This window comes from Pseudoliparis swirei, chromosome 19 (assembly GCF_029220125.1).
Source record: "Pseudoliparis swirei isolate HS2019 ecotype Mariana Trench chromosome 19, NWPU_hadal_v1, whole genome shotgun sequence".
Classification (NCBI taxonomy): domain Eukaryota; kingdom Metazoa; phylum Chordata; class Actinopteri; order Perciformes; family Liparidae; genus Pseudoliparis; species Pseudoliparis swirei.
Window position 1 is genome coordinate 17,070,266 of NC_079406.1, and position 15,160 is coordinate 17,085,425.

A 15,160-nucleotide genomic window follows, 5' to 3' on the forward strand; every position below is an offset into this window, starting at 1 on the left:
ATATTATTTGGCTGTAATATCTGATGAGTAAGCACTCCCTATTATGAGTGTGCAACATTCCCTGGCACAGATCACATGTATATGAGGGAAAGGAAGGGGCTCTGTTGAAGGAAACTGGTAACACATGCACTCTATGGATATAACTTGATTTAGAAATTACATTTCAGTGTTTCTGAGGGACGTTAGAAATGTTAAACGCTTATCCTAAAATCCACAAATTGTATTCATACCAGCGAGAGATTCAGTCCTAGGTCCTCTGTTGTGTTTTGTGGCTCAGGGACAATGGACAAGATAATGAAGCATAACGGGAATATGTCTCAGGACTCTGGAACGTCAGACCGAAGTACGCAGCCGTATGAATGTGTGCATGTGTCCACACAAAGGCTGAAGGCACATTGGGGGACTGTCTGTTCTCATTGCTGACATGTTGTTGGTGTCTGTGCACACACACTTCCTTTTTGCATGCTGCTGTGTGCGAGATGACTTCTGTGTCCTGTTGTGAGGCCGCCAGGCAGGAGAAGTGTGTTGCCTCTGGGAAGACACTCGGATTGAGCTGACGACGCCCGTGTGAGAAGAACAGCACGTCTTCACCGGCCTGAGGACAACGGGGACCTCCGGTTCACCCCCAAACTTAAATAGCCCGGTGGTTAATATTCTCTAAGCTTTACCTAGGGAACAGTGATTATACTTTAATAATACTTTTCAGCATTGAATCATTATCTACATTTTGAAGTGTGAATTTAAAGCAATTTTACTGAATATTCAGCCTATAACCACAGCCAGCTGTTTTGAAATTAAATATGCACTTTGTGACTTTTAAAGAGTGCATTTATAACAATGGATGTAATAACTGTGTGTAATGTGCAATCCACGGATAATTAACACCTGACTTTGCAGTTCCCCTCAGCTCTACGAGAATCTTTTAGTTCATCGTTTTGGTTTCATGGCCCCCACTTGTTCCGGCTCACTCTCTTCGCTCTGCTCTGTGTCATTTTTGTCCAGAGCATCGTTCCGACTCCCTGAACGCTCCCTGCAAGGCGAGGGACGAGCCGGTGAACCTCGTGGAGCATTCAGTGGCTCATGGGCCAGATACGTCCCTCAGCGGGTCGAGACCCAAACAGAGCTGAATGAATTTAAATGTTTATTGTTGCTCCGTGTCTCCTGGATGCATGAATGGGAAACGGTTCGCTAACACTGCCACGATATCATCTCTATAAGGTGGTAATCAGGTCAAATGATCATGCTAGTTTAATGATGATGTCATTTCAGAGAATGCTAGCGCTAAACCAGTGCTAACCTACGTCACTGATGGAAGTGTGGCTGAGCCTGAAGGATAGAAACTCAAAAGCATCTCATGATGTGGGTTGAAACTAAATTCTGAACTGTTTTTGATTGTTCTGGTGTTTTGAATTGAATGTAAGTGGAGTACTGACTCAACTATGTAGGCTGTGGCTGATAACTGTTAGCAAGCCTCCTTTACAGTATATCTTTCCCTCTCATCCTGGAAAGATGGTTGACTACTTGGTGACAGGCGCTGTCGATAGTCGATCTCATTATGGGGTGCTTTTCATCTTTGGAAGGCGGTGGCAACTGCTTGTCATGTAAATGGCATCATAACTGGACGTGGGCCAAATAGTGAGGAATCAATCTGCTTACAGACACACGTTGTTCAACATCATGCCATAAATGGAGTTATGTTTTTGTCTTTGATGTCATTGATGCAGCGACTAGACTGCTGAGGCAATCCCATTCCAGGAACCAGAAGAACAAATGTTTCTCCTTGAAGGCCAGTCAATCAGGCATAAGTTAGCGTTGTTCAAAATCACAAGAGTTTAGAGAAAGAAAAGGAAAATACAGGAGAAGAGTTGAACAAAATAAAAGTTGTCAGTTAAACTGATGAATTCCCTTGAAAAAGCCCCAACTGTTCCCCAAATGGGTATCCATGCCAGTCTGTGTTTAATCATTTAACCCTTGTGTTGCCTTCGGGTCATTTTGACCCGAATCAATATTACACCCTCCCCCCGCCTTCGGATTAATTTGACCCCATTCAATGTTTAATGTCGGTGTTCTTTCGGTAGTCAACAAACAAACATAAAGTGCCTCACACTTAAACTTGGAAAACAATATTAATTCTAATAATTTTCTGGAGGTTTTAATTGCTGGCGTCAAATTGAACCCAAAGGGTAAAATATGTTAGTAAATATAAAGGTAACAGGAGGGTGAAACATTGAATCGGGTCAAAATGACCCAAAGGCGGGGGAGGGTTAATTGACTTCCAGTTTACAGCAACAGACAGTTTCCCCTCAGGAACAAAAGTTCAGTCCTGTATATTCAGATTTCATGAACATTATTATTATTCTGTAGAAGTGTAGGACTGTGAAAAAGAAAAATAGATGGAGAAACCCAAGTGATTGTTTGGTTTAAGCAATATGCAGAAATGTTTTGGATGTTTATCCATAAAAAATTCATTGAAATATTGAGGATCCATTCTTTTTGAGCTGCCTTGTCCTATCTCTGCATTGTAACACATCTGGCATACATAACGTTATTACCCTTCTTCCTTTTTCTTTGTAGCAAAGTCCTCCAAATGAATTTCGAAGTATGTTTGTGTTGTTTTGTCTGGCTGAGGAGAATGTCGTGTCTCCCACACGTTACTCAAGCATCTCGCTGCGTCTCAGACGCAGCTGCCTTGGACAGAAATGTTCTTCATTCCATTCCCATGAATCTCCTGCTTCCTGAAACATGCACTTTCTCTTTAAAAGCCCACGTACACACACACACACACACACACACACACAACCGTGGGCTCCGTTATCTAACGCAGTGGCACACATAATGTAGGAAGCCAGGAAGTGCTGCATATTACACACCAGATTTAAAAGAAGTCGCTGCCTGTAATTTGAACAACATATTGTTGCGGGTGATTTTTTTGTTGATGCCATTGGTAAAGTAAAAGTTTTTTGTATGCATAGATTCTGTGTAAATGTGTATTTCAAGCAGTTGCGTTTATATTGTTTTCTATTCTTAGGAATTAATTTAAGAAAAGAGATGGAAAAGTTCCATTTCCAAGTATCCAATTCTAATTACTCATCTACCCTGATTATTATGTTCCCAAAATATCCATATCGGAGCTGAAACAGACAATTAAAGTCAATCTTACTCGAAAATGCAACCATTGTTTTTGGCAAAATACAAAATGTCTGTGTGTTTTAGATTAAACATTCCAAATAATACTCTCTGCTTCCATGTATTCATCAGTTCAAGCCCATATTTCTCCACTGCATGCACCTTTGACCCCGAGTGAACCTTCTGTGAGGGGCACCAGACACCGGGCAGTGTTCGTCCAAGATGTACGAGTCAATTTGGTTTCAAAGATGTTGGAGCCACATAGCAGCAGGACGATATGACCGTGAATTAACTTTGGACAACGAGAGTTACCTGTTCGCCTTTTCATCTCCTGTAACATAAAGATTGAGAACATATAACGACACTGTGCTCTTAAAGGGACACACATCCCCTTTCCAGCACCCTGTCCCGTATATTCATACAGTATCTATGGCAAAAAGATCACTTGAAAGGGGCTTGAAATGGTCTCTCTCACACACACACACACACACACACACACACATACACACGTACATAATACTACATCTCAAGCCTTGAAAATTCTTATTTTCTGTAAGTGAAAATTGCTAAATAATTTCTTCATTGACTTGTCAGCTTAAATAGAAGTTAGAATAATGAATAAAGGTACATCCACATATAGTAGAGACCGACTGACAGAGACAAACCCTCTCGACATTTGATATCACTGGGTGTTCTTTCGAGATTTTCCCCTGCATGTCCTTTATAATCAGTGTTATCAAAGAGAAAATATCTGAGTGGCTTTATTTCTTTAAATTGGCAGGTGGCTGCTTAATTTTAACGAAACCCAGATTTCTCTCTAAACTTTGATTGCATTGCATTATAGTTTGTTTATTTATTAAGTCAGACCTCCAGTTAGGATGTTCCCTGGTATGATAGGTATATCTTTATTTATAATTTAAAAAAGTCAGATACTTTGGTGATGTTACTGGTCTGCAAGGACATCCCTGGAGGTTCCTGTTTCGCACGGTTAGTCAGTAACAAAGTGAATCTCCCCGGGGAGTCGAGAGGAATGTCTGTTGCCGATATCGACGCCAGAGAGTCGACCAGAATCCCAGGAACGCAGGGAATGTGTCTTCTCAGTTTGGGGGCGCCCTGTTTCCATCGCGGACGCTGTCCAGATTGGTTCCCTGCACTATTACTCTGGTGTCTGGCCAAATCACGAAGGCAGAGCAGTGGCGCTGGTTCTGCACTTCCGCTGGGATCCTTACCAGCCTTCATTCCTTGGGCTGGGAATCTCAGCACGTGAACCCATGGTGTTGAAACGTGTCCCAGTCAGACGTGGTATATATATATATATATATATATTATATGTGCAATGAGAATTAGATGGTTATCTCTCTGCCTCTCACGTTTGCTCGCTTCCTCTTTTTCTGCTCACGCTCCACTGACTGCATTGTCGTCTCATTTTGTCGGCATCCTGCCAGCAGCTGGCGTGTTAACAGGTCTCATATATATACGTTATGTAGCTGCCATCAGCACTGCAGTTACATGACCTCCTCTATAAATACATGCTTCTGACGTGATTTACTGGCCTGCCTCCCGACCACGGTCGGTCCAATTAGATAAGGCAAAGTATCGTGGAGAGTAAATCACTTCGCCCGCCTTGGAGGAAGCCAACCCGTCCGTGAGAGTGGACGGATCCACTGTGAGTCTCGTCGCTCTGTCTTGTCACTGACCACTGCCACCGTGTGTGAAATGGAGGAGGGGAGTGTGTGCAGGCTCCGACTTATTGTTATTGTGCATATACATTTGTCTGATTTGTCGTGTGCATGTTACCTACTGCAGCCTGGGAGGATGAGCGCCCGGGTCTTTTTCTGCTCCACATCTGCAGGCCGGCAGGCCTCAGGAGGGGGTCTCTTTGTGGGAGGCAAAAAAACCGCTTCAGGCTGGAAATCTCCCCGTTTCTCTCAGACACACATCCAGTAGCGCTGAAACAGCAGCCAACATACGCCAACTACAATCGTGCTGTTCTTTTTCCACTTTCCCTTTATGTACCGCAAGTACATTTCAAACATATATTAAAAAAGTCACATGGCAGTGCTGAAATTTTTTTAATTAGGTTGGTGCAAAAGGAAGTTTTTTAATTCAAGAGGCAGGGAAGTGGAGAAGCATATTTGTGGCAGATTGAGTATGCGCTGCTGAGATCTGTCGAGATAAGCAAAAGTCTTAGAGACGGCGTATTTCTGGGACTAAATTTGGGACTGCAGTAAAAGTAGCTTGGAATCACAGTTGCTTGACGTCAGAGCCTTCTGTGCATCCATTTCTCCAGAAATATTGTGCCAGTAATGATACATTATGCTGTAGTAAGATGCCCTTGAGCAGGCAGCAGCATCTCAGGCTAAATGTTGACACACACGTGACATGTGTTCCTCTTTATGTTTTTAATGGTCATGTATGAGTGGGTAGTTTCCCCTCCTCGTCTCGTATGCCTCTGAACCCTGTCACCTCAAAAGAAATGAGCCGTGTTGCTCATCACCTTATCACACACTCACAGAACCGACCCCCATTTCTGTCGTCCGTGAGATCGGATGAACTCGTCTGGAGGTTTTACTAGAAGCTGACAAGTGTAAAGCTTTTAGCCTGGAAAGTGTCATTCACACCAGATTATTGTTCCAGTTTTGTGGCTGAACATTAAAGAAGATGACACATACAGCGGCGCGAGTCCAAAGAGAGAGGAGATACATTTGTAGCACTTCAATAATCGAAGATCAGATGAAACGTGTAATTTCCACTTCTGCTGTTGGCAGTGGGGCCGCGAGTTGTTGTGACCCAATAAAACATGTTCAATTCAAACAGATAAGATAGAATATCTCTAAGTCTTAGAAACAGGATTCTTATTGTGACAGATACATTTTTAAAAACGGCTAAACAAAGAAGTGGAGGACAAGATGATGGCGGTCAGGGTCGAGGAAGAAATTTGGAGAGGGTGACAGCTGACATTGTCGAATAGAGAGAACGAGAGATCAGAAGTGTCAGGAAATGAAGAGCAGCATCCGGGGGAGGGAAAGAGATGGAGAAGCTAGAGGGACTCCATGATGAGACGTTGAGTGGGTTTCACTCATCATCGCTTCAAGCTTTAAATGACAAGCCCTCCACACGTGAGGTGTCAGCCGTCAACATGTCGGACAGAAACTAGTAAACAGATTGTGCAGAAATGCCGGTTTGTTTGTTTGTTTTTTGACTCTAAGAGTTATTAGATGAGATCAACACCATTCTCATGTCTGTAAAGTAAATGTGTATCTGGAGCCAGCAGGTGGTTAGTGAAGCTCTCAGGCTCACTAAGCAGCATGCTGGATGGTGTTTGTTTAGCCATACAAACTAATTAATCACCACCGCTTTAGTACATTTTAGACCAGCAAGATGTATCGTGTTGATAAATGAGTTTCAGAGATGCTGTCCTCACGTTGAGTTAAGCGAACCTTCCCCTGGCTCCATATTCATAATACAGATGTGAGACTAATATGGATCTTGTCATTTAACTCTCCAAGGAGAGTAAAGATGCATTTTTTCCCTAAAATGTCAACTTATTGCTTTACGCAGCATGCATACTTTAACATTGATCATAATGAGATCATTCATATTGCATATGATGTATCATTTATATAGTTTATAGCAGATTGTCAGTGTGTTCTCGTGCCAGATTTGCTTGCGGCACACGGAGAAACTATCGCTGAAGACTCAGCCGACTGCAGCCCTCACGACCTGGCCCGGTTGTCTCATGGTCACTCTTTGTGTCTCACATCGTTCAGTCTTAGTTCATCATCACAATCAAATGTTTAGGAGGATTCTAGGACATAGCCAAGTGAGATGAGTCTCAATAAGTGAAGTTCACTCTGATTAAATTGCAATATAGGGGGTAGAAGAGTAGAAGAGAAACACAGAGAGGGAGCTGACAGTCCCAGTGTACATGACTCATGCATCCAGGTGCACGGGAAGAGAGACTGCAATGCTGAGATAGAAGAAGACGATGATGATGATAATGATGATGATAGTGAAAGCATTCCTAGAAAACCACTTTGTCTCCTCTCTGCAGCCTTGTCTCAAAGGGGGAAATGGGTTTGAGGCTCATGCAGCAGCTCCACCAGAAAGCCCTGCACATCCAGTGTTTGTGAAGAGCACATGAATTTTCCACAAGCGCATATGTGTTGCGGTCCATGTGTCGGAAGTGAGACTCTGTGAGGTTATCTGTCATGTCAGTTATTCATCACGTGTTCACGGGCAAACAGCTCTGAACCTCAGGATCCTAAGGGAGTACAGCACCAACTCTTTGATCAGGCTCTCGATAATGTTCTCTGTAGTAAGACAATCGAATGAGAGGCAGCCAGCATAATGTGCAGGTGAACAGCTTTGTTGTATGGACATGTTTATAGTAAATATACTGAATCTCTTTTTTTTTATTTTTTATAATGTGCATCTAAGTAATATTCAATAAAGATGTTCTCCGAACCTTACACTGAACTACATGAGAGTATGAATTCATTATTTGTATGTCCACTCTTCTGGAGACCAAATTGAAAGAGATGCATATCCGATCTTCGCTAAAAGACGTTGGTATTTTGTTGATCATTTTGCAATGAGTCCGAGGGTTTTGAACACGGAGCAAAGCAACGACCTCCGAGTTCCCATCAGTCAGAATGACTCGGTCCCAAAACATTTCAACAGTTCTCTCTCTCTCTCTTTGTGTTATTGCATTTTAGAAAAGGAGTAACGTGTCATATTAATAAGCCACCGAGTCGGCAGATAGATAATGGTGTTACAGCCAATGGAATGTGGCTCTGCGCTGCCTGTTTGTGTGGCTTTTTCTTTCTCTCTCTCTCTGTGTCGCTTTCTGTAACTCGTCTGGTTTTTCATGCAGGAGCTAAGCGGGTATTTTAAATAAACTAAAGTGTGAATACGAGATCCGTCTGCAATTGCAACCAATCGGGAGGAAAGGAGGACCGTGCAGCCCATCCAGCTGCAGGCTGCCACTTGGAGCTGTGGGTGAATATCGAGGACGGGCGGTTAGTAACGAGCTGCGCCTCGTCCTCACGTCACACATGGCATCGATATCAGAATATCTACAGTGCTTGGCTTGTATATTCATTTATTTAAGTTATGGTGACTGTTCACATTAATAAAACATTTGTAAAGGTTTGCCCAAAGGCTTATTTCCATACCCTATAAAACCCTAAACAAGTTAAGTACAAAACTGCTGATGAAAGATCAGAGGGGTGTGGGTTGTATGGGAATGACAAAAGCTAAACAATGTCCTGTTGTATGATGTAGATCCAGTTTGCTTGACATTACAAAAGTAGCAAGCTCGCTAACATTCGCAGACGATGATATCGGAGCTGACATGTCATCACTGTGCAAGCGATGCAAAGAAAAGAAAGATCCACGGGACAATGACTCCTCCGGTTTCACGGAGATTTCAGAGTTGAAGGTCGGCTACAGGACCATGTTTTCGGGTTGCGTTGCTGAAGGACACTTTAGCAGAGATGCCCATTGACTCAAGAGCTTTAACCTGGATTAGGTGGAGGGCCGCATTAGGCCACTTGTCCATCAAAGCCCACATTTGAAGATGTGACTGGTGTGGTCCTCTTGGTCCCTTGAAGGTGTTCTCCAACATTTTCAGTTTGAACCTAAAAAGTCAGAATACTAGAGCAGTTTATTCTTCTTGTGTTTGGTTCACATCTGTCACAGTCCAGATATGATCAGGAGTACGGAGGTGCAGCCTCATGGGTACAGAAAGCGCTCCGCTCAGTTCTGCTGTTTAGATAGTTCTCCGTGGCCAAAGCGTATTGGGCAACAAATCAGAGCCAAACATGCCAAGCAGTTGTTTGTGACCGTATTCATTTCACTTGTATCGTGTAATCTTTGCCTCAGACTGTGCACACCGGCTCTCAGTCACAGATTAAAAGAAACGCATTCACCATGGTGCCGACCTTGCCATAGTTGATTTAGGTAACAGCAGTTCTCTCTGGACTTTACTATCAATATTGCATTTTAGCACATAACCTTGTACATGTGTGATATATGAAGATATTCAAAAGCCTGTCGCTACTCCACAAAGCAGCCAACCAAGCCACCGGGATAATAATGTCTTTACTCAGCAGTCACAGGTGTTGCCTTCAGCTCGAGTCTTGAGGAGAGAAGTGTTCCTGACCTGGCCCACAGCGAGGAGCCCCAACCTCACGACATCACCGCCGATGGAGAAGGCTGGATGTGGATAACAAGGAGTTGTTATGAGCTGAAAAGCATACTGTACAACAAGATGACACAAACGATTTTAAAGAGCCACTCGTGTCCTGTTCTGGAGGCTCTGGTGTCTCTGACATGCAAGTCATTTAATATTTATTAAAAGTCAATACTACATTAATTATATAATAATCATTGAATAATCATACCAAGTCAGTGTTTTTTATTTGACTGGCCATCCGATGGAAATGTAGCCTTCAACCACGAAAATCATTGGGTTTGAATGGTCATCCCCACTGTGTAATGTGCTGTGGTCGTCATGAGTTACATCCACCCAGTGTGTCAGACAGAAATGACCATGACACAAAAATATCAATCTTGGAAAAGATCTTTATTGGAGCACGAGGAGTTTGGGCTAAGTTGTTGGAGTTTAGCTGTTACTGTACTGCATGTGCATCACTGCTGCTGTTACCCAGTGACTGACTAAGTGTTTGATCAGAGCAGCAAGGCACCAATCCAGTGGGAATACAAGTGTGTTGCTTTTGAGTTACTACCATAATAATTATATCAGTGTCGTATATTGATGTTAACAGAATTGGCCTATGTTTCTCACTAATTATTTTATTTATTTTAATGAAGTTAATTTCTTTGCTCCCATCGACCTGCTGCTCCATTTATAAGATATACTCTATTAGCACACAACACTGTTGGTGTCACTGTTGACTCAAACAACAGGTGAAAATCAGTTCCTCTCTCTCTTAAGCAGAGGTATTGTAGATCATATCGAACAGCCGCCGAGCCTTGTTCATGTGCTATTGTTCTCAGTAGTAATCGTTCAAACTGAATTGCACTGTTCCGACAAGAATCCAGTGTAGGCCCGTTGAGATGAAACGGTGAGATCCTTTTAGCCCATTCAACCATCTCTCTGTCCTCTACTAACCCCCCTTCATCTCGTCCAGATCCCCCATAATCTGCAGTATTAAATTCCCATCTCTTAACATTAAAATATCACAGTATTCTCAGCCTGTTATATGATATGAAATTGTTTTATGAAGGCCATCGGGAAATGTTACATCTATTTCTGTGTTTTCTTTTTCATTATTATTCTCTCCATCCTTTTTTATGTTTTTTGTTAGTCCTGGGTCAGTCGGTCCCCAACCTAAACACATAATTGGGAAGCTGAAAGCACATATGGACCTCTGGGATATCTCAGAGTCGTAGAAACAAAATCAAATGCCAGCTTGTGTCTGTCCTCCTCGCTGCTGTTCAGTAGTCATGACGATGCAATATTCCCTTACAAACCTACAGAGAGATTTATTGATCCTCATCCCCTCATGTGGCTGAAAAGTTGAATTACTATTGGATTTGTATCCATTTAGGATGGCCTTTTCTCATAACAAGCCGTGAGTGGAAAAAGCAATTAGGGTTCGTCAAAGCTGTGAGAAGTCGACACACGGCAGGATAGACTTGTCCTTCCGTACCCTTCCCTGCTTCCTCTTCCTGCTTCCTCTGAGCAACTTTGAATAAATTCCCCCACCAGACTTATAAATGAAAGCGAGTATCTTCTCGCCGTCTGCTCCCGGTTACGCTGCTCCCCACTGTTGCAAGATCCCTTGAAGGTCCGTGCGGTCGCTTCTAGCTTGAAGGTCGCAGAATTCCACCTGGAGTTCAAATATGTGTCTCGTCTTATTCAGAGCTGAAACCTTGAAAGTGAATACTTTACAGTCCATTACAGACGTATTGTATATCTATTTGCATGTGGAATCGGCAGCAGGGGGGCTCTCGTGTACGTCACGACAGGCAGAGCCAAAATGAACAAATGGACTGCTTTTGGTAGCGAGGTCCAGACAGAAAAGTGTGAACATTTAATCTCGCTTTAAGTATCCCTATTGGTCTCATTAAGTGAGCTTCAGCCAGAGGGTGGGGAGACGAGCGTGACTCCCCTTTTGTTATACCTCACTACAATTGGCTGGTCTCTCAAGCGTTGTGCCCTATGGAATATTATCCTCAGACAAAAACCCTGTTTCCCAGAAGGCTTGTGTTACTGACACGTCCCGATTCTGAAAAGCCTCGTTAACCACAGCTGTACAGCGGCGCTCGTTCTTTTCTCTTTCTTTTTCTCGAGTTTAATCTCTCACACTTTCTCTCCCTTTCATTTCTGTTTCTCTTACTCTCTTGTTGTGCATGGGGGAGGATCCCGCATTAATTTAAATAAAAATACTTTGAAGTTGGATACTTTGCCTTTGGGCATTTTGTTCCATTTTTGTTGTGGCGGTGGATGAATTGTTGTTGTTACATCATCACATCGACCTGAAGATTCATTCAGCCACTGGACGATGTCATCTTATTTGGCAAGTAATGCCCTGCAGTTTTTTTCTCCTAAATGAGTATTTGGGTTGTCACCTTATAGACAAACAGAATTGTATTTCTTTTTGATGTAATATTGTTGTTGAGCAGTAATGTGAATCGATCTACAGACTTAAAACCTTAAAACCATATGCAGGTGTTCGGTTGTGCTTTCCCACAATCCTTCTCTCCAGTCTCGGTAGCTACTGTAATATAAATAGGGATCAGTCCTTTTTTGTTTCAAAGAGAAACGGGATCATCCGTAAAAGAATGAGACCCAGGAGCCCCTCAACACAATGATGTCATATGAGGGGGTGGCGGTCCCACCCACGCCGATGGGCCGCCAGCAGCTGCAGTTGTAGCTGCGCCGAGACGGACTGAGAACGGACAGAAGGAGCGAGGCACAGAGCGAAGGAGGACACGGACAGCCAGGTTAGAGGGGGAGTAGATGTACTGTAGAACAGAGAGAAGGTAGAGAGGGACAGAGAGATAGAAGACGGGGACTACCGCCTATATGCATCCCATCCACCCCCTCCATCTCAGTTCACTCTCATGACATGCCACGTCCAGAGAGAATCAGTGAATAAATGCTCTGACCTTATGCTGAGATACCTGCCTGTACCCAGCAAGCCCAACCATGCGCCTCAAGCAACTGAAATGCAATGGGTCACTCATTTCTACTTGCCTTTTACTTCCTCCTCCCTCCATTCATGGGTTCCTCTGCTCTCCGTTCACTCACTCCTCCGTCTCCCTCTGCCCTCTCTTGTATCCCTCGCTGTCTCCTTAATTGTGTGCCTTGTTGTACTTATTACCTTGTATTCCTACTTCATCTGCCAGTATAGTTGAACAGTCTCAAATTATCAAAATATAGTCCTAAAATTAAGTTACGCCCATGGTTGGAAATTTAACCTTATCATAGTTTTAAAGTTTTGATTTTATTGTTTGGCATCCAACACGTTTATTTTTTTAGAAGTTATGTTACAGCTCATGATGTTACAATGACTTTCTGTTTAATAAGTTATAGTATATAGTTATAAATAGTTTGTATGGTGCTACAGATATGACATAAAGTTTGAATCACAAAACCTAAATTCAGTAAATCACTAGTCTGAAACTAGCTTGTAGTTACAAATAACTACAGAGGGACTAAACACGATATCTCGTGAAACCCAGGATTGATGTCTATAAAGTTATAGACAGTTGCCATAGCTACTCTAATTTTGACAGAATAAGCCATCATAGCATGTTCCTGATTGACACCATCCACTACTTGCTGGCACCCTCCACACCCTTTTCTGCCCCCATTTCTTCCCTTTATCTGTGTCTTTCTCTGCTCCCTCTCTCTTTCTCGGAGTGGTTTGAGCTGCCTTTGATGTCTGTTGTGTGTTTTAATGAGTTTTGCTCTTGACGGTTGCTCTGCCCCCCCCACCCTCTCTCTCTCTCTGCCACTCATCCTGCCTGCCAGGCTAAAGCCACAGGACTGCTAAGCAGAAACTTATCCACACACACACTCTCCTACACGTGTTGTGGTCACTTGTGAAATGGGTACACACAAACACAGTTTAGTGGCTTTATTCATGTACATGTGCAAGTACAAGTAGATGTCATCTGCATACACAGAGATACGTTCTGATGTATTAATCATCTTTGTCTCCAGCCTGCTAACTAATGACCCATCTGTCCCCTCTCACTGATGTTCCACTTCAAACTCCCTCATACACAAACTCACTCACGCAGGGCTGCGACACAACAAACACACAAGTTCCCGTGATGTGACTCCAGCTCCAGACACTGAGCCACATTCTCGTCTGCATTCATGTCGAAGACGATCACAGGAGTGTTTGGGGCAGCGTTTTCAGGGAGGAGTTCCACTCTTCAGTTGCGTTTAGGTGGCAGACGGTGTGCGCTCGGGCTCGTCTGCATGTGTGTGTTTATGTGTGCACTTATGCGAGCGTATGTGTGTATTTGTAGGCTTATCAGGTGAGCCCGGGCAGAATGTCAGATGCGGTAATGGAGGCTTCAAAGACAAGCGCTGCGGTGAGTTCCCTGGCTGCCTTTTTCCAAAACCTCCCCAACCGCCCTCGCAATCGCTGCATAGAGGCAGACAGGCATCCAGGTGGACACCTGGGTGGAAAAGGGAGGGAGATAAGCAGCCAGATACATAATGAAGTCAAACAAACACAAGCAGACAGAGTAAATCAGGCTGAGCTCAAGCAGAGGAGATATCAAAAAAGCAGACAGACAGACAGACAGTCAGACAGACAGTCAGACAGTCAGCGGTGGGGCCAGGTGCTTTCTCAGCCCACCTCCCTTTCACTTGCATGAGTTGAGCCACTTCAAACGCCCGCCGCTTGTCTGCTGCTTTGTTCTCCTGTCCCTTTGCAGCTGTGGTCGTTGTGTTGTGGTGGTTTTGATGCCCATCTTGTTACCGCCATCGTTGATTTGCTTCCTTTTGATTGGCACTTTTATTTCTGTCTCGCCATTTGCTCGTTTCCATTTTGTTTGTTTGTGTATTTTATTCAGTCAATCAAATCAAATACAATACAATATTATCCTATATAATATACAAAAGAGAAAGACTGAAAAGGTATAGGTAGAAGCAAGAAATGCTTATAAATTCCTATCCTAAATTGAAATCAAAATAAATCAGAAAATTAATATAAAATAAAGAAGAAAATAAAACAACAACAAAAACAACAATAAACAAAATAAAAAACAAAATATTTTCATCTTTTGTGCTGTATATGTGTTTGACTAAATGTTTTGGTATGTGTGTGTGTGTGTGTGTGTCTTGTGTTTTGCATTTGACAAACAGCCACAGTTAACGGATAGTAATTGAGTGTTTGATCATTAAACAGTGGAAGCTTTTAGTTTGACAGGGATCATATGATGGTTTTTATGGCTGTAAAGTCAAATATGACAAGGTCAGGCAGTTAAATAATAATCATATCACAGACAGTATTTTGGTTAATAAAACAGAGAAAAAAATAAAACAATTGCTTGGTTGGATTGATTTTGTTTCCTACAGCCAGCAATGACTAATATATTTCGCTTCAAATGCGGATTTCAAGTTTTGACTTGTCAATGTAACTTTGGTATTGACTCGGCTATAGAAATCATTTGGATGTGTTTTAATAGCGTCCTGTTATGTCTCAAAGCATTTGGATCCATTCACGGTCCTATTTAAAATGTGCCAAAGAACAGCAGTTAAACATTTGTAAACACTTTTTTCTGCTTGGATTTGATTTGTTTCAAGGTAACTCTCAGGACATGATCGATGGGTAAAACGTACTTCAGTATTTTATTATTTCGTGCAGATGTCCCAGGAAATATTTGTTAGTAGTGACCATTTCTCTAGTATCCAAAGACTAAATAATATCTGTGTTGTAGCTGACCCCAAAAATATGTATGTAAATTGATTACACAAATCTTTATCTGACAGTTCCTTTTATATCCTTCTGCTTTTCAGTATCAATATGGGTATTGCTAT

General features: G+C 42.6%; 1 protein-coding gene across 5 annotated transcripts in view; it reads left to right on the forward strand.

The window, feature by feature from the left end:
• Positions 1–15,160, forward strand: part of mid2 (midline 2) — a 176,486-nt gene that overhangs the window by 104,571 nt on the left and 56,755 nt on the right. For 3 of the 5 annotated variants that reach the window (XM_056440108.1, XM_056440110.1, XM_056440107.1), the window contains one exon: positions 13,642–13,707. The exons of the other annotated variants lie outside the window; for them this stretch is intronic. In XM_056440108.1, coding sequence (XP_056296083.1) covers positions 13,642–13,707 — 66 coding nt within the window. The remainder of the gene's footprint in view (positions 1–13,641; positions 13,708–15,160) is intronic. 5 annotated transcript variants of the gene reach the window in all.